This window comes from Tiliqua scincoides, chromosome 3 (genome assembly GCF_035046505.1).
Source record: "Tiliqua scincoides isolate rTilSci1 chromosome 3, rTilSci1.hap2, whole genome shotgun sequence".
Taxonomy (NCBI): domain Eukaryota; kingdom Metazoa; phylum Chordata; class Lepidosauria; order Squamata; family Scincidae; genus Tiliqua; species Tiliqua scincoides.
In genome coordinates, this window is record NC_089823.1 from 179,721,285 (window position 1) to 179,741,715 (window position 20,431).

The 20,431-nt window shown below is 40.9% G+C and overlaps 1 protein-coding gene across 2 annotated transcripts in view; it reads right to left on the reverse strand.

Annotated features, from left to right (window-relative positions):
- The window catches only part of ATRNL1 (attractin like 1), a 702,039-nt gene that overhangs the window by 331,889 nt on the left and 349,719 nt on the right, over window positions 1-20,431 (reverse strand). For both annotated transcript variants that reach the window (XR_010794071.1, XM_066619507.1), the window contains exon 26: window positions 5,651-5,729. Coding sequence is in view for 1 of the 2 variants with exons in the window: in XM_066619507.1 (XP_066475604.1) it covers window positions 5,651-5,729 (79 nt within the window). In the remaining variant the exon portion in view is untranslated. The remainder of the gene's footprint in view (window positions 1-5,650; window positions 5,730-20,431) is intronic.

Here is a 20,431-nt window from a genome sequence, read left to right on the forward strand (position 1 = left end):
ATTACTTAGATAAGTAAGTAGCAGTATGTCTTATCAGAGCTCAAAAGGTAAATGGGAAAATACATTTAACTTTAAAAAAGCACCAATTCATTCAAGAATATTCTTTTGAAGAGCTATTATATACATTTTGAGTGAAACTTACAAGCTCCAACAGAGTTTATCCATGCACATAATTGCCCACTTTAACATTAGTGCAGGGATACCTCATTCCAATATTTAATAATTATTTATTTCAGTTATATCACACTGTCTTTCAAAGAGCTTACATAAGAGTCTCATAGGTTTCCCATCTACACAGTTTCAAGGCCAGACCTGCTTAGTTTTTTTACAGAAACTACCATCCTTTGGGACAAAAGCATCACAAGTAGTCTGACACTGCAAATTTCAAAAGTACAGGCATCCTTCTTTGCAAAACAAACAAAAAAGGAGTTTCATGTCACACTGATGGACTATACTACCAGCCAACATGACTGCCATAAACAGACAGCACTTTTGGAAAAGATGCTTAGTAGCGCACTGTCGGGGACTCTGGCAGGAAAGCCAGAGCCTTCCCACCCACATCGCTGGCTCTCTTGCCACCTGCTGGAGCAGTTACAACAGCAGATGAGAAGGAAGGGTGGCGGGAGGGTGTAGTGGGGATAGGGAGGAGTGAAACTGGAAAGGAAGAGGCATAAAGGGGGTGGGGAGGCTGCGGGAGGGGATGGATCTGGTGGTGAAGGTGCATACCAGATCTTATACCCTTTCCTGCATCCTCCCCACCCCCTTTCTCTCCTAGGACTTGCGCTAGTGAGAGGTCCGAGTAGACCCACTGCAGGTTGGGCAGCTCACAGAGGTGTAAGGGGATTTAAATCCTTTTTCATCTCTGAAGCTTCCTGATCCACAACCCACTGGATACAGTGTGTAAGTTTTTGGCATAGCTGCACCAGTGGGAGGGGGGAAGAGGATAGGATTGGACTCTGAATCTAACGTATGGATTGAACTCCTAACTGCTGAGCTGGACACCCTACAAATCTTACAGAGCTCGCTACTGGCTGGATGAGGGAGGTTTAAAAATGACCTTGGGTGGGAAAACATTTTAACTGAAATGCAGGCTGGAGAAGCCCGGGGTATGTCAGTAGAATCATAGATGAAGTGCAGCTGCATCCAGCACTTCAGATTTGAATATTCACTAGGAACATTTATAAAGGACAAAATAAGCTGGTGTAGCATAGCGGCTGAGAAACTGAGCCGCAAATCAAAACTTCCCTGATTTAAAACTCTTCCCTGCCATGAGCTCACAAAATGGCCTTAGACGTGTCACTCCCTCGCAGATTAAGCTGCAATAAATGGACAATAATACAAGGGGGCCTTTATCTGTGGATCCTGTAACCACAGTTTCACCTATTATTCTCAAATGAAAGTACACAAGTAATCTTTATTTATTTATTTAATTTGTTTCCCACTTTTCTCCCTTAAGGGCACCCAAAGCAGCTTATGAATTAGCAGCATACACTTTTTCCTATACTTTTGCTGTTTGTTCTCCACCTATAGTGATTATCCATCAATGTACCTGTACTCATTTTTTGCAAGCTTCCCCCCACATAATGCAGTCTGTAGCATATTAACTTTCTTAGGTTAAACATGTCACAATCAATAAGATTGTTTTAAACATACTAGAGGCTGTTAACACCTTTTATAGAAATAATGATTTTAAAAAATGAAACTGTCATTATAATTCTCTTTAAGAGTCGTACTTACTGAAATTCCTATATTGTCTACATTCATTAGTATAATATACAGCCAAGCTTTTGTATTGTTAATCAGGTTGCCATAGAGATGAACTTGAAAAGATGATATGAATTGTTGGTGTTATAAATAAGTTTATTTTAATCTCATCTGTACATTTTAAGAGGGACCAGCTTGTATTCAGGGGACCAGCTTACTATGTTACAATAACAATGACCTTGATGTTAAAATAAAGGCTAGAAAGATTATTTTAAGAACAGATTCTTATCACATACACATGCACGCACACAATATCACCATTTAGATGGAAAAATCCTCAACCTTAGTTTTAAGAAATGTTTATACTCTATCCTCTCAGATAAGCATAGTGCATACTTGCCTGAATAAATACAATGTTTCATATAAATAAAAGATGCTAGTAATTATTTGTTTTACTTTAAAAGTTACAAAGACACTTTTTAACTACATAGCTAATTGCAAGCCTTCCAAACACTTTTACAGAGATATGCAATCATGCATTACTTAATTCTCAAGAGAATGTACAATTACACAAACATGACCACAACATTTTTCTAGTCATGACATAATCAAAACTACAGCTCTTGTAGCCCAAGCATTTGCACATCCCCTCCCTCCACCCCAGCAATATCCCATGCAATGCAGCAAGGGACGAGGTTTGGGTATATAAACTTCAACTTACACTTTGTAATAAGGCAGAGCTGAAAATAGTGAGTGACTCAGTGGACAGGTAGGTTGGGGAAATGCCTGCACTCGCCTATAAGGATCACATTCAATGTTTGGGGGGGGGAGGTACTATTGAACCCAGAAGCACTGCTTCTGAATGCAATGTTGCAGGTGTGGCCTGCAACTGTGTCTTTTATCTACGGAAGACAGACGCCTGGCCACTACTGCTCATGCTTTGCAGGCTAGATTATTATAGAAGCACAGAGTTGGAAGGTATTCACAAGCTCATCTAGTCCAACCCCTGCATGTAGCAGGAAATCAGCATGGCTGCATCAGTGCTGGAAGGTTGAATAGAATTGGGCCTTTAGTCTCCCAAGTGATACCAATATAAAGTGCTCCATTACAACTACTTCATGTTTCCTTGTAAAGCACGTAAGTTGTTTCAAGAAAGCATCATTTACATCCTTCCCTCTGTCTGATGGTCCAGAAGCTGGCCTGGGTGTGCTTGCTTAATTTTACTCGCAGCATGATGGCTCCTCATGGGGCCATCATTCAGACCAGGAGAGCAGCAGGGAAGTTCTAAGCCAGGAGGCAGGAAAGGGTTAATGTTTTGGTTTTGCATTGATCAGGAGGCAGGGGGAGGGAGGTGGAAGCAGGCTCTCTTGTCTACCTCTGAAGGAACCAATGATCACCAGATGAAGATTTTTTTCCCCCCTGGATGAGTGAGGGGAGATGGTAGCGGGGTGGTAGCTCCTAGCCTTCGAAGGGAAACTCATGGCTCCAGCATGCTCATTGAATGAGTGGGCACAGTGGAACTACTGAGAAGAACTGCAAAGGACTGGGTTGTACTGGTAAGCCTCCCAGCAGCTGTGCACAACCCTCCACCTGCTTGTCACTTCTGTCCCCGCTCTCACAAAGTCCATCCCACCCCCTCCCACCTGGCTGAGCTCAGGCGCCTCCCAATCCTAATTGCTGCTGTAAGTTAGGATTGTGCTATAAATTAGTGCAGCACTGATGGCATCCCCTGGGGATGGTGTCCCTAGAGAATGACAGTCAACACAAAATAGATTCATCCCAGCTCTGAATGCACAGAATTCAGGAAGGAAGAGGAAAGAGAATTTGACATTTTTACACTTTCAGCTTCAGTAAGGCAATGAAGCATGGTGATTGTCCTGAAATTCATCCTGGACAGAGCCCGCATTTAGTTTATGCAGGACTTTCTGAGACACTAAATATTTTCCTCTTTCTTCTAACAAAGAAGCTAGGGGACTGATTCTGAAAATGAATACCTCTGAAGGCAATAGCAAACACTTTTCTGAGTAGTAATTCTTCCACAATTACATTACACAAGCAAATATCCATAATAAAATCATGGGAAGTGCCCAGCATCTCCTTTTTGTGTCTTAGATAAGAACTGGCTCCCAGACATCCTTTCCAACAGATGATGGAGGAGAAAAGCAGTAGTACACATAATGAAATTCTCTGCTTCCTCCTCTTCCCTGTTGCTATTGTAGCAGCGATGATGACAGGGAGGGAAGAACACCTGACCTGTCCAACCCAAAACAGAGAGCCTCCTATGAACAAGCAAGTCATCTCAACGACTCTGGGAAGTCTCCCTTCCTCCCAGTTCACACTTTCGAGGACTGTAGTATTTTTTCCCATAAAAACCACAAACTCTGGAATTTGCATTTCAACAACATTGTGTTCAAAAGGTCTGTGAAATATTTTGTTACTGTACACAAGAAGAGTCCTTAACCCATTTCTGCTCAGCCCGCAGATGTACACATTTGATCCCTGTTGCGTATATGCAACGATAGGCAGAAATGGCTTAAATCAAAGGTAAAAGTATTACAATAAAATAGCAAAAATATTCTCAAAGAGAAAAAGATACTAACTTGTTAAAATTATAGCAACGCTTACATAAAATACTTATTTTAAACTATTAGTGTTTAACTATATTGTGATTGCAACACACTTAGATATAATGAAATGGCCTAGACACTACAAAATAGATCCATTACAAGCAATAAAAAAGCAGCACAACAATTTATAAATATTAGCATGAAATATTTCCTGAGATTCTCAACTGATCAATTAAGAAAAACCAATTGGCAGAACTTTATATTTTTGCAGTCGTTCAAGATGATCTTTCTACTAGTAATGGAAAGCATTTTCTTTAGTGTGTACATATATACACACACAAACACCTCCCAAGCAAAAAGCATGAGTGACAGCTTTGGAATGAAAAGACAGCAACTATATTTATGTTTGCAGTTCCTGAGTTTTTCTGGCCAGAAGCCAGTCTTGCCTGTCGTCAATAAGCAGTTTTTAGTACTTTTCCTACCCTAAAAGTCTAAGATTCAATGACTGCAATATGAAGATGAAGGCAAACCCAACAGTGGTGGCAAAGGAGAAGCAGGAAAGACTGGGAAGATTCTGAAATTTTCATTTTCATTTTTCATTTTTGCTAACTAAATAGCAGTCCACCCCAACTAGGACTCTGGCATGAAGCAAGGGTGCTTTAACATGATTTGAAGTGGGCTACGAGGGCTGCTGTTTGCCTCAGAAGGGAAGCTCCTTTCCATATTGGAAGCAGATGTACATAATATAATGTAGATTGATCCTAAGTGGTAATTAGTAGGCAAATGCACAGGGCAAAATCATGGGAATAGGGAGCAGGCCAGAGTGGAAATTTGATGTTCTTGATTTTGAAAGAAAATTTTTTTAAAAAAATACATCCCACTACCACCACCATGAAAAAAACTGAAAAAATCTCCAGGTGTATATAAAAATACTTGAAAAGTATACTACTGAACTAAGGGCGCAATTCAAAAAAGGAGATGGGCCAGTGCAAGTTCCTTGTGCCAGCTCAGAGGTGTCACAAACATGCCATAAGCATGTTTACATCACTGAGTGAGGAGGGAGGCTGAAATACGGATGTATGCCAAAAAGTGACATGTATATCTCTCTATATAAATTGTGTACTTAATTTACAGTTTTTAAAAAAAGGATGTGAAAAAGATAGTTGCACAACCTTTTTAAAGGTCCAACTTGAAGCAAACTAACAAAGTTCCCCAAGGCAAAGAATGAACACCATTCTGTTCTATGAGACAGAAAGTGATGTATGTGAAAGAAGGTGTTTTAATTTGCCCAGCATAACTGGCAGGCATGTTTACCTGAAACTGAATTTTCTCAGAGACTAACCAAATCCCACATTATAGTAACCCAATGTTACTGATACCTCTCTCCGTCGAGAAGCCCAACAGGTTTGCTTGATTTTCCACACCACGGCAGCCACCAACAGCAATGACAAGAAGCAACTGCAATCACAAGACATAACAAATTAATTAAAAACCAGACTGACAAAACCTTTCCAAAAACCTCAAAATAATGGTGGGTGGTAGCATGAAGGCACTAAGGTTGAATAAAGAATATATTTTAACAAAAGAGATAATAGCAAAACAAAAATGTGGAGTGCTGATCCATATCTCTACTGTTCCTGATAATGGGTGTCAGTTTGGCAAATACAGAAACTATAATTCTCTTAATTACTATGGTATGAAACCACGTATGCAAATCTGTATTTATTTATTAAAGATCTTAAGTGCTGTTTTTCCATTACTACCAATATCCAAGGCATTTTTCAACAACAAAAAGTTACAACCATTATTTTGAAGCGAAGTAGAAAGTAGAAGCCCTCTGCTACACACCTGACAAAAGGAGAGCCACTACAGCCTTTGAAGAAGCTTCCAAGTAATATTGAAGTTCAGTAGATATGCACTAGTCTAGTAATACTAGGGACTATCAGGGTATAGTAGAGAACACTGTTATAATAGTCAATAAATTACTAGGGTGTCTAAGAGTACAGAGGTCAGATCCTCACTTGCAGTTGATGTATCAGGTGTAACTTACACACACACACACACGCACACACACACACACACACAGAACTCTAGACCACTATCAATTCTGAATTTGTAGGATTAAGCTTCAGTTTGTACATATAAACAGCAATACACACTTAGAGCCCAATCCTGAGGGAAGCCGGAGCGCACTGTTGCAAACATGCCATAAGGCACGTCTGCGAGGCTTGCCGACGGGCCAGCTGGCCAGTGCTGGGCTAGGGCTGGGCGGGCGCCCATCCTCCGCTGCTTGGCAGTCTCACAGACTGCCGAGCTGCAGCATGGTAAGCGAGGGCGGGGAGGAGGCGTTATGGGGAGGGGCGAGGCGTGGGGGGAGCAGAGAGAGGGCAGACAGGAAGCATGACGGGGAGGCGGGAGCGGATAGAGGGCAGGCGGGAGGCATGCCGGTGAGAGGGAGGGAGGGAGACGGGTCCCGTGGAGCTCAGCTCCACCAGAGCTAAGGTGTTCCACCAGCAATCCTCAGCTCCACCAGCACTGTGGGGCTGCTTCCTATACCCACCTGCGGCAGGCACCACCTGTGGCAGGCTAAGGCATGCAGGATGTGGCGGGAGCCATTCTTGGTGCCATGCAGCCATGCGCCCCAGGGCAGTTCAGGATTGGGTTGTTAGTCAACAAAATTGCAACATTGCTCCCCAACTCTTAGGCTGACTCCATGTACTGAGTGTACTAACTCTCTGACAATGCCCCGCCCGCTGTGAATGTAAGGCTGCAATCCTATCCACACATTCCTGGGAGTAAGTCCCATTGACTTTAAAGGGACTTGTTTCTGAGTAGACATGCACAGGATTGGGCTGTAAGTTGGCTTGGAAGGGAAATAAGTTGGTAAGGAGAACTATGAAGGAGGTCTCCTAGTCTTGGTTTATCAGGCCTCTTCAAAGAAAGCTGCAAAGGTTCAAGTTTTCTAAGTGTAAGCTCAGAAGAACTAAATCAAATATGGGATGAGGCAGTACTGTAGAACAACTACAGTGCACCACTTAAAATGGTGACTGCAGAAGATGACCCAAAAAATCGGATGCATTAGAATTTTATGCTAGTACTATCTCACTTCAAAGAAACTAATGGATTCTCCACACTGACATATTTTTAAAAAGTATTGCTGATAAACATCAGAAGGTAAGTTTAAGTTTGCATTAATGGAATGAAACAGACTAGATTATTTTTTCAAGTTCCACACACTTTTAAGCTTTTGAATCCCTACAGTTTCATAACATCCAGGGGTTTTAGACGGTTAAGATATTAATTCCTTAGATGGCTTGGGTTGTTAAATCAAGCAATACCAGCTTCTTCAGTGCACCATGTGAAATGCTGTGAACAGCATTTAAAAGAAAATTGTTCTGTTATACTTCTGGAGAAAGTAGCACTTCAGCAAAACCAGGTGTTTTTTTTAATAGTACTTGGTTTACTGAGGAGTGAGGAAGTAGGCAGACAAGTACTGATGCATCAGAATCAGTACTGATTCTAAAAACTTATTTCGGTTAGATGTAGTTTGCATCTTCAGACAATTATCAAAGGATATGTCCCGAAAAGATAGCTTGTCACCTGCATGTGAATCATTGCAAACTAGTTATGACCTGTATGATGCAGTGTCTGCCATTCTAATTTGGAGCATTTTGTTAATTGTGTCCACCATTCTTCATCTGCTTTACTCCTTTGCACTCTCTGGAGATTGATATCTCTGGCAAATCAAGTACTGATAAGTATATAGGTGCAGGGCATAGCATTCGATCATTAATGGGGCTGTCTGATATATATCTTGCTCCTTGGGCCTGCAACACTGAACCAATACAAACAATAATCTCTACAGTATTAACAGAATGAACAAAATTGTTTTTCTGTAATCTGTGGAACAGATTGCCACATGATGTGATGATAGCACCTAGCACCTAGCCACAGATGCCTTTGAAAAGGGGTTGGACAGATTTATGGAGGAAAAGTCCACCGCAAGTTATAAGCCATGATGACTTCCAGGTGTTAGCAGTAACCAACTGCAGAATTCCCAATGCAAGAGAGTGCCAACAGGATATAGGTATCTTGCTGTCTATGTGCTCCCTGAGGCACCTGGTGAGCCACTGTGAGATACAGGAAGCTGGACTGGATGGGCCCTTGGCCTGATCCAGCAGGGTTCTTCTTATGTTCTTAGTATCACCACTATATTTCCTTTTCTGTGGTTATGTGACCTGTACATAAACCATCAGAACCATTCTTAATTGTGGTTGCAACATCTTGCATGGTTTACTTGAAACCCCATAGTTCATGACATTCCAATGGCACTTGCTCATGATCCTAATGATTTTTGGCATTACACAACACAAAGCAAGGTTGAACAATACATCTACAAAGGTATGAAGAAGTACTGATTACTAAAGGTTATGTATGTTATCTTTCTACAACATTCAGCACTCCTACAGAATACTCAGTTTCATATCATTTATCTTAGGCTGCAATCCTAACCACACTGTGCTGAGAGTAAGCCCAATTGAACAGAATAAGATTTACTTCTGAGTAGACCTGGTTAGGCTTGTGCCCTTAGCAGGATAGTTCTAAATTCATGTCATCTTGCTTTGAACCTGTTTTCTGCTAGGTAGCTACACAAGCAACACCATGTGTTAAAGAAGTTTGTGAAATTTTACTCAGAATTGATGATCCAAGCAGACAACTTCAGCCAGGATTAAAGGGAAATATGAAAATGTCATATATAGAAATTGTCTTCTAATTCATATATTGTAAAATATAATTCTTTAAATAATTTGCTCAAAATGTTAATGAGCAAAGTGGGTTCCAAGATACAGCTTCCTATGTCTCAAACCTTGCTAACTGTATAAATACTTGTGAAAAGTGCAATTTTCTTAGTATCACCTCTATGTGAGCACTCCTGGTCAGCCGAACAAGTTCCAATGCAGCACAAACTCTACCACACATTGAATAATGTCTGGTTCAACTGAAAAGCTATGCCTTGATCGCTTTTGATATGATAAGTTATCTATAAGTCCAACCTGCATCCATAAAGGGAAGCTGACAGAATCATACATGCTGTATTTGTTTCACAGTGGTAACCTGCTCAGTGTGAATTCCTAGGAAACTTGGAACAGAACTATGGATTTCACTACTCTCTTGTTTGGTCTAGAAATTACTTGTCTGATGTGTTTGCAAAATGCAGGTGGGCATCCCTTGCCAAAACATTCTTTCTTCCCCTACTTCAGGGATCTCCAAACCCCGGCCCAGGGGCCAGATGTGGTCCGCTGCAAGCCTCTATCTGGCCCGCAACCAGACTCTGGTCCCCTGCAAGCCTCTGGTTCACTTGACCGAACACAACCAGAACTGTGCTCCAGTCATGTCAGGAGGGTGTTGTGAGGACCTAAAAACATCACTTCCTGGTTTTCCTGAAAAATTGTAAGTAATTTTTTTTTTGGCCTCTCGAAGGCCTTAGAAGGGAAGGGGTCAGGGAAGCCTCTTCAGTCCTCAGAATAAGCTCTGGGTGTTTCTGTTATGTGCTGATTCTGAGATATTTACTCCTGTATATTTAAGTAAGCTGCTTGGGAGGTGGGGGAATGGGAACCCATTTAAGTGTGTGCTTTATTTCTTTGGTGCTTGGAGAACTCCTGGAAATTTGAGCCCATTCATTTATTCATCTATCTAATTTTCATTTCTAATATATTTATTTAAATTTTATATTAAGAATTTTTTTTCCCAGCCCTCGACCATGCCAGATATTTGATGCAGTCCCCTGGCCATAAAGTTTGGAGACCACTGTCCTACCTTAATAGCTTTGAAGTGGTAAATTCTGCAAGTCTATATTTTTTCAATCTTATAAGGAACCTGAGCAGGTGATACATTTTGTACCCACAAACCGACTTGTTAAGTTAATTCGCGTTTCAAAAGAACTACTATCAATCCCCGCTAACAACATAAATCCTGTTTACATTGACTAGTGTTCCAGCAGTTTTCCCTATGAAAAACAATCAGACCTGTTGAATGAGAATGAGACCCAGGAATGAGAACCAGATCATATTCACTGACTCCTACAAAGTGACCAGTTGTATTATATCACAGTTATGACAGTAAACAAGCTAAAGTCAGCCTGCCTGCCACAGAGGTCTATGGCGACACTCCCACTGATTCCAACAGAGAAGGATTGCATTCAGTAGTTCACTGGAAAACATTTAGCTCAACACATGAAATATTCAGTGCACAAAACTGCAACAAACCATCTGGATATTCTAATGATAAGCACATTAGTTAACATTTTGATGCTACAATTTCTTGATCAAAAGCAACAACATTGAATCATTGGATTCTTTTTTTAGTCTTTTTTATATGCATCTAAAGCATATCATAATACGCTGCTATGACAGCACATTCAGCTGTGGTATTTTAATGAGAAAGATCAAGATATATTGTAGACCTCTGCTCATTATCACTAAATTTCCTTCGCAGACAGTATGATACAGGATCATTTCTCAAGACCATAATGAATGCCAGCTGTTAGAAATCACTTGCTCATTGTAACTGAATTAGTATTCATGTTTAATTTTGCCAATTAAAAATATTTCTTTGTTTGTACACTCATATACACAAATTATGACATTTATTTGAGGAAACAGCACTACAAATTCATGACACGTCATACAAAATATTAGCAAAGTAGTATTCTTCATATTTGCTACGTATAATTGATTTTTCTCATTTACACAAGGTTAGATGAGAATACTCATACTTAAACTGATTTAACAAGCTTCTGATATGTTTAATATAAATGGTATCAATGTGTAAGGTTATTTTCTGAGGTGCTACTTATCCTTTCAAAACTATTTATACAGGGATATTAATATTACTACTACTTGTAGAGGGCCTATACTGAAACTATGCTAGGATCATTTGCAGTCGAAATAAATGGCATAGGTACCACCTTTTGCAACTTTAACTTTGCACAAGAGTATTTGCAGGTTCTGGAAGTGTGGGAAGATATACTACAGAGCTTCAGATTCAAATCCTACCCCTGTAGGCTTAGTTCCATATTGTTGTGAGTTGTAACCTGATCAAGCAATTAATGCCTGGAAAATGCTAAAATTATATCCTCATCTTATCCATACTGTAAGAAACTGACTTCCCAAGCGACTTGTTGCTTGCATGCATGTGAAATGAGTACGAATTATGTGGCACAAAAGGCTATTTCACTTCACAAAGAACACTAATTGATTTTCTTTGTTTTATGCTTGTTTTCTCTGAAGTTGGAATGAGCAACATCTTGGAGGAAATGGACAATGATGGAAGCTGAGTGATTCAGAGCTACTAGTGTAAGCTTGTACATTCTCATAGCTGATGTGGGAAGTAATGGAAGACAATGTTCCAGGCACCAAACTTTGTTACCTCATTGCTGGCTAAGGAAAGATACTTCTGCTACCAAGGCCAAGAGAATGAACTAATTCTTAAGTCATTTTCAGCTGCTTAACAGGTTTCCTCCTACTACTGATGGATAAGGTTCAATGCATCTGCTCTCCATTACTCAAAACCCCAATTCGGGTCTTGATCTGGAACCAGCCTACACACAGCTGCTCAATAGATCTCATAACATAAGTGATCTCAAACATAAGATCTCAAACATAAGTGAACTATCAGAGGTACAAAAACACTCACTTCAAAGCAGAACGATGAAATATGGGTCAAATGTAGTGTTTGCCATGCTGATAAACATAAAATATGTCCAGCCAGCTCAAAGGTGGCCTCATTTGGCAGTGGAGAGTCATTTCCAAAATGGTGATGTGCGACTACTGATGATGGTATTCCATCCTTATTACATAAGAGATTACCACAGGAGTGTAATTTCCATTCCCTGGACAAATTGGCTGCTAGAATTTTCATTTATTATTTTTAGATATTTCATTAATAAAATATCAAATATTGCACACTTGATTAAATAAAAATAAAATATGCCTGTGTGGCTTAGTGAAAACATCACACTAATAACATATAAACTTCAGAAGCAAAACTGACATACCTGATTCCCAACAATCAGCTGGCATGTATATTGGAAACAGCATTATGAGAAAAATCTCATGAGCTTGAAGGTTAATTTGTGACCCATTGCTACACTTGTCTCAAATATAGCATTCAGCTTGCTGACAACATATTGACATAGAACCATTTTTAATTATGAACTGTTTTATAATAACATTTATTGTGTTCTAAAAACAGGACATACATCATTCATTTCAGAGATACTATGATTCTAGGCATTTGTTTATTTTTTGCTACTTTCTTTACAGTTTCAAATTTGCAATCAAAGGAGTATGTAATATTTTCCTCCTCCACCTAAAAAGTGCTTCCCTACCACTTGAATGCTGCTAAGAGTCCAGCAAAATCAAACCAGAATTAACTCCTTCTGTCCACTTCCCAATGACAGTCATTCACTAGGATAATTATCCAGGATGTTGGGAACTAGGAAGTGGTTTCTTTAACAGAGGGCATACAATTGCTCTTTTCAGGCAAGATGTTATTGCCTCCTTTGTAAGTGATGAATTTATTACTCTCCCATTCCACATCACAAGTCTTCCTCTGGCAGATTTTAAGAACCAGAGTGAGCAAGGAGTGACACAGGTAAATGCCATCATGCTTCCAAGGATCCATCAGGGAGGTTCGACAGTGGAACAGATTGCCAAGGTAGGTGGTGGATTCTCTCTCATTGGAGATCTTCAAGCAAACGCTCGACAGACACCTGCTGGAGATGCTCTAGACTAGGAGGATTTCCTGCTAAAGGGAGGGGGCTGGGCTAGATGACCACATCCTCCAGCTGAACACACTGATAAGAACCCAGAAATATGCAATAAGAAGATGTCAAGGTGAAACTTTGACTGAAACTTTGAAACTTCACTGAAACTGAAGTGGAGCAAAGTTGTATCAGACAAAAAGTTGCATATTTTACCTGCAAAGGGCCTTGCAAACTGGTCATAGTTGGGATCCCACCCTGTGGGTCCAGATATAAGGAACTCAGACAGATTCAGCTCAGGTCTTTTGCCACCATCACTTGATTCATCCCCACTAGAGCTTCACTGTCAGTTGTTTCTTCACCCAGTTTCTGAATGGTTGCACGATCACAGGGGAGCATGAGCTCTTGTCTGCCACAGCTCTAGTCTCTCCCTGTATATTGTAACAAGTACCTGTACTACACAGGGAGAAACTAGACCTACAGCAGTGAGAGCTCAGCCTCCACTGAGATTGCGCAGGTGCTGCAGCTTTCAGGTAGACCCAAGAATGCCTTGAGGCGGCACACCACAGCTGGTGCCTCACCAACCATTCACCTCACCACACACCACTGAAACTGAACTATTAAAATGCAAGTGCAATCAGGTTTAAATTTTAATGTGATGTTTTGGTCTGATGAGAAATTCTCAAATTAACTAATGCACCCCAAGTTCATTTGAAACTCACCATACAGTGGAAGTTCTATTAAGCATACAAGGCATATGCCTGATTATGTCAGTTACTTATACTTCTGTACACAATACCATTCGCTTCTTACTCACTCACTTACTTCTCTCCATATAAACTGTGCCTGGTAATTTAAACTTGTTTGCATTAACTCTGCTCTAATACAGTATAATGTTACTAGGAACAGATGTTCACAGCTGACAGAACTAGTAACCATTCAAAGACAGGAATCACAAGTAACTTGATCCTATAAAAATCTACTGGTGCATGAGTGAATTCGTAAGAGCCTTCTCCTTAACTGAAAGGTGCTTTTTAAATCCTTGAACAGCCTTGTTTTCTTGAAAATAAATATCTAGCATTAGCTCACTCACCCTTACGTCAACCCTACAAGGTTATTGTCCTCTTTTTTTATATTATCCACATGCTTTGCTCCAATGGTTAGAGAAGCATACTAGATCTATTATAATTCTACCCTACAAAGTATGTTGTTGTCTCCAATAGAGCCAGTCATGGGCTCATCCAGCTGACCTGTGAATCCCTTCAGCAGGCAGCCATTAGGCTGCATTGGCACAACTTGCTGAAGTGATCACACTGCACCATCTCTGCCTTCTCCAACCCTCCCCATTCACAACTGGGCTTCCCCAGAGGCCCCTACAATTATGTTCTCAGAGGAATTCCATTGGCAAAGGGGAGGAGAGGACAGACAACAGAGAACACTGACAGAGAACACTCTGTCTCTGGCTGCTGTCTGGATGCTCCTCCCTCAACATTGCAGGGACACTGAGAGCAGAACACTCACAGCCCAATCTTACCTACATTCCTCCCCTGCTGATATAGCTGCAACACCAGAGCAACCTCAGGATAACATCCTGGGAGGCAGGCAATCCTGGAAGTCTCCTCTAGGTAAGGAAACATTTGTTCCCATGACATTGGATAAGCCCTCACTGCCCTGTTGGGTCTACTCGGACCTGCATCAGCTATATATCTGTCCAAGTGGACCTGGGAAGGTGGATCAAGGTAAGCTAGGATATCAGCAATATTCTGATAGGAACAAGGTAAAATAGTATATCAGCAACACCACTGCCGCCACTACCGCCCTCTTCCCAGTCATTTTCCACCCTGTTCATCACTCTCCCCTCCCCTTCCCATACCATTCTGCCCACCCACTGCCTCCCTTCTGCCCTTGCTGAACTTACCAGCACGGGTGTCATGGATGGAGTGTCAGTGTGCTGCTCTTTGTGGTGGCAGCCCAGCTGTGCTAAATGGCATGTTGCCTTTTGTGACAGTCATAGAGGACCTTGCATTGCTGGAACATTAGCTCCGGCAGCACAAGGACTTATTAGGATTGGGTTCAAGAGTCCTGTACTACAATGAAATGATCTTATACTACCTTTTTTATATAGAGATAGACTCACACACACGCGCGCGCACACTCAGACTTTTTGTGTGCGTCTGCTATTGCTGCGACCGTTTGCCTCTTCCCACTAACTAGGCCACATCAAGAGTGATGCACATTTGACAGCTGTTCCCTCACCTTCTGTTCTAAGCTAAAGCTAAGCTGTTCTAAGCTAAACTCAGAAGCTAAAGCCAAACCACACTGAATAATTTTCCTCAACTTTCTCTCCACTCTGAACAAAACTGGACATTTTATTCGTAACCTCCAAACATTAAAATTGCACAATGGATTGTTACCAAACCAAAAGAAAAGCACATGCCAGCAGCATATTTGAATTTCTGGCATTATTTCAAACTTCTAAATAGCAACTTTTAAGATTTTTTTAAACTAGAAATGAGTGTCTTATTTCATGTACTATCAACATTGCCATGAGAATATGAGAAGAGTCTTGCTGCATCAGCCAAAGGTCCATCTATGCCAGCATCCTGCTTTCCACAGTTGTCCTCGGGAAGCCCAGAAGTAGGAGAAAAATTTGTGGAGGACAAAACTTTCTATGGCTTTATCATCATGGGGATATACCACCTCCAGGTTCAGTGGCAGTATGCCAGCTGTAGGGGGGAAAATGCTGGGCAGGAAGAATGCTTTTCTCTTCCACTTGTAGGCTTCCTAGAGGCAGCTGGTAGATTTCTGTGTGAAGGATGCTGGATTAGATGGAAGAGGACTAGAAGAGGACTGACCTCTTCTTATGGTCTTACAAGAATGTTGAGACTGGTTTTCTATGGAAATTCATATAAATTCCATATACAATGTTGCTAAATTCTATATATTATATCAAGCAGGAATGTTATGGCAAAAAAGCCAATACTATTTTAAAAAGCCACATATGAATGAAACAGATTTTGGTGCATAATCAGCATGAAAAGGAGGGTACAACATATGCTAGGGAAAAAAGCTTAACTGACAACATATGCTTAATATACATGGACAAAGCTCTCACAAATTTAACAATGTGCTGCAAAAAGAAAACAAATTCCCAGTAAGTATCTTGTAGCACATTGCCTAAGAGTTGAGGATCTGAACTCTAGTAACTTTGTAGTTCCTCCTTTAATCTATTTCAAAGAGACAGTAAGAAAAATGTGTATAGTCAAAAGTGGTTTAATTTAAAAAATGGAAATAGGATCTCCATCGAATAAATAAACCGCCTGACCCGTTACAGAGTGATTCTGTTTCTCATGGAAAAGACTTTCATATTTCATATAAAGTTATGCACCTATACCACAGGCAACTGAAAACGTGACCTTCATGGCTGAAATATTTTATATTTCTTTCAGGAAGTGAAGTTGCTTTAATGCAGTGTTTGAATGACTGCAGGACTATATTTTATTCCATGTAAATTGTCAGGGAGCCAGTACGTAGAGTGACTTCCCAGCAAACAGATTTGGTGTTCAACAGAAATACACAATGGTCCTTTACATATGAACTTCATTATAGTTCTTCTCTCTCCTCTTCTCCCTGGCAAGAGTAATCATCTCCAAGTCGGAAAATGTATCTTGTGAAATAGCATAAACCAGAGGACAAGTTGCTTGCATTGTATATTGATGTAGTTTTCACACCCAGATGCCTTCGCATCCCATCCTGGGCCTCTCCACTCTGCTTGTTGAACACACAGGATTAAGGATCCAGGTTTCACAGTCATTACACAGCAGGTTCCACTGCATCGCAAATTGCTACCAGAACTGGTGGAGTTTTCTCCACCTATCTTCTTTCACCAGTAATCACCTCAAACCCTCTTGTACTGTACTGATGGTAGGAGATGGAGGCCACAGATATGCTCAGAAACAGAACCCTAAATTTTTCAGAACAGTAGCTATTAGTGCAATCTGTCATAAACTTACATAAACATAAAAAGACCATGAAGATTTCACTAGCATGCTTTCAGTTGTTCCTGTCACTATTGCCAAGAACAGGAAGGCATAATAGGTGTAACTGCCACATGTGCTTCTTATTCTGTATCAACTAACATGCTTGAGAGCACGGGCAGTTCATGGGCAGTCCAAGCCTAAGCTGCACTGGTGCAGTGGGGCCACATGGCTTCCGCTGATTCCAGGACAGCTTAGGAGCAGGCTAGAGGATTCCTTGGGGTAAAGGGATATTTTTCCCCTTATCCTGAGTAATGCCCCAGCCTGACCAATGGGGTTACATGCAAGCCCAAGCAGCCTCACTTAGGGTGTTCAGGCCCAGGAAAGAGGATAGGATAAGACAGAGGCCCGCTCCACCAATGCTGCCCCCTCCTAGGCTTTATCCTCTTCCTATTCCCCTACCAGAAACACCCCCTCTCCATCTCCAAACCACCCTCCCACAGCCCAGCACTTCTCTTACCTTCACCAGTAACTGATGTTCTGAATGAAGTGTTGGCGGGGAGGCGCAGACTTCCCAGACAGCATTGCCTACTCGTGCAGTGCTGCAAATGTGCTTTACAGCATGCCTGCCTCACCTAGGGCCAGCACAGCAGTCGCTGCGCCAGTGATTCAGCACAATAGGATTGTGGTCTCATTTGCAACTCACAACCCTCTTTGCCCCAGAGATGTTCTCACCATGTTTAGAAGGAACCTTTTGGCCTACTGTTACCGAGCAATATGCAGACTGCTTAAACCCCATCAAAACCTTTTCTTTGCATTTAGGTCACCTATTGTCCTTTCCAAATTGTCCTTCAGGGTCTGATTGCAGGGTGTTTTCACTTAAAGTGATTATGAATATAAGATGCAATCAAAAAGCCATGCAACCACTGGCAATGCAAACTAGGTCTCTATATGGACCTTATAGCGAGACGGATGAACCTAAATTCAGCCCAGTAACAAGAAAGCTGCACCAACCCATAACAAAATAAGATGAAGATACAAGGCCCAAGGGCCTGTAGAAGACTCACTGGAAAAAAAAATGGCTGTGCACATTTTGTGCTTTACTGCTCTTTTTCAAGGGCACTATAATAGAAACTTAGGCAAATAGGTGTTGCCAGTGCCAATGTAAACAACAATAGTCTTGCACATTACAACGAACTCTTTTTATTATAACCAACATTTTAACAATATCTAGTAGAATTTCTATAACCTGTTTCTTTAGGAAACAAATTTCTAAAACCCAGTTAGACAATATGAATATACTGGGTTTTAGAATAAAGCTCCTTTTAGTGGGGACATGAAGAGATTAAAAAGAAAGGTCATATTTTACTTAAACCTTTACCACCATCTATGTTATAAACAGGAAGACCTTCACATATAAATTGTAAGTACCTTTATATGAAACAATTATTAAACCATTTCATTTAACATAGCATTTTTCTACTTCACAACAATTTATAACAAGTATCCCAAGTCAAAAAGCTAAATGTTAAATAAATTATTTCAAACTATTATTTTTTAAATATATCTATTTTTAGATTACAAGTAAAATAACTTCTGGTGAGCTACTTAAGACAGAAAGTACATAATTCATGTTTCCTTCTGCAACTCATTCCAAGAAAAGCAGGTTTTCTATTTTTATTTACTTACTGTCTTACAAATTTCTAATATAAAGTTCACTTGTCTTGCTACTAGTGCAAGTGCTCAGAATCATTTTCATAACAGTGGGGACAGAAATAAAGCTTAATTTAATACCTTGCGTTTTAAACCTGACAATTTTGAAACACATGTGACTTCCTTTTCTAGAAAGACCCTATAGTACTTAGCAGATACTAGTTCTGACAACCAGGGTTCCCATCAAAAACAGTGCCACTGCCTGGAGCCTTCTTATGACTTTGCGTGGCAGGCCAGCATCCTCCTGGCATTCAGCGATGACATCATTACATCACTGCTGACTTCCTGTTCACTTACATAAGAACATAAGAACAGCCCCACTAGATCAGGCCATAGGCCCATCTAGTCCAGCTTCCTACATCTCACAGCAGCCCACCAAATGCCCCAGGGAGCACACCAGATAACAAGAGACCTGCCTCCTGGTGCCCTCCCTTGCATTTGGCATTCTGACAAAGCCCCTTTCGAAAATCAGGAGGTTGCACATACACATCATGGCCTGTAACCCATAATGGACTTTTCCTCCAGAAACTTGTCCAATCCAGGCCAGATGCCATCACCACATCCTGTGGCAAAGAGTTCCACAGACTGACCACACACTGAGTAAAGAAATATTTTCTTTTGTCTGTCCTAACCCTCCCAACACTCAATTTTAGTGGATGTCCCCTGGTTCTGGTGTTATGTGAGAGTTAAGCTCTGAGCTGCGTGTAACTCAGTTGAGAGTTGCACAAGGCCAGGCCACACCCTGGTAGTGGACCTGCTGACAACATAAGTAATATATTCTCATTGTGTTCTTGAAAATGTTTTGCTATTAGTGCTCTTATTAATCTGAATGTTGCTTTAGTGCTCAATTAATATTATTTTAAAGGAAGTTGTTTTTGTTTGTTTGCTGTTTTGTCTATACTAAACTCAGGACAAGGACAAACAAACTTTTTTAAGCATCACATGTACGAGTAGTAACATTTGTAAACTCTACCATCTCCAAGGCTACTAAAAGTTGGCATCCTAGCAATTTGCTTAATAAACAAATTCAAATTCTTGTAACACAGAGTGGTTACAAGAAACAACTACAGGTAAAAGCCGCTTTGCGATGCTCTGACCAGCGACGGGCCACATATGTGATGCCACCGCTAGTCCTTGCGTGCGCGCGCGCACACACACACACACACACCCAAACCTTCAAAGCCAAGAGGAGCTCTGCTCTGCTCCCCTCATCTCCAGAGGCTCAGAATGCCCAAACTGTGAGAGGGACGTGACTTTAAACTGGAAGTTTAAACCAGACTTTAAACCGTGATTCGGGCATTCTGAGCCTCACAGAGGCAGCGCGCGATTGTGTGCTGTTTCTGCGAAGGCTAGAAAAGTATCCAGAAGCAAGGGGAGTGCAGCTTCCCCTCATCTTCGGAGGCTACGTATAGCATCAAGCCTTGCTTGGCAACAGGGTTGCTGGTCCGCATTCCTACGGCTAAGAGACGCACAACAATATACGTTATCAGAACACTATTCAAAGTAGTGGTTTGCAGTAATTTATTTCACTCTTCAAGTTTTCCAAGTCTAGACATCATCATGAAATAAGCTCAGTTCTTTTTATACATTTTAAACACCACCGGACATGAACCTGTAAAAGTATTTGGAAATTTCAAAAAACTAGGTGCCATGGACCCTGGAAAATTCTAAAAATTAGAAAATTATGTATCTCTAAAGGAGTAGAG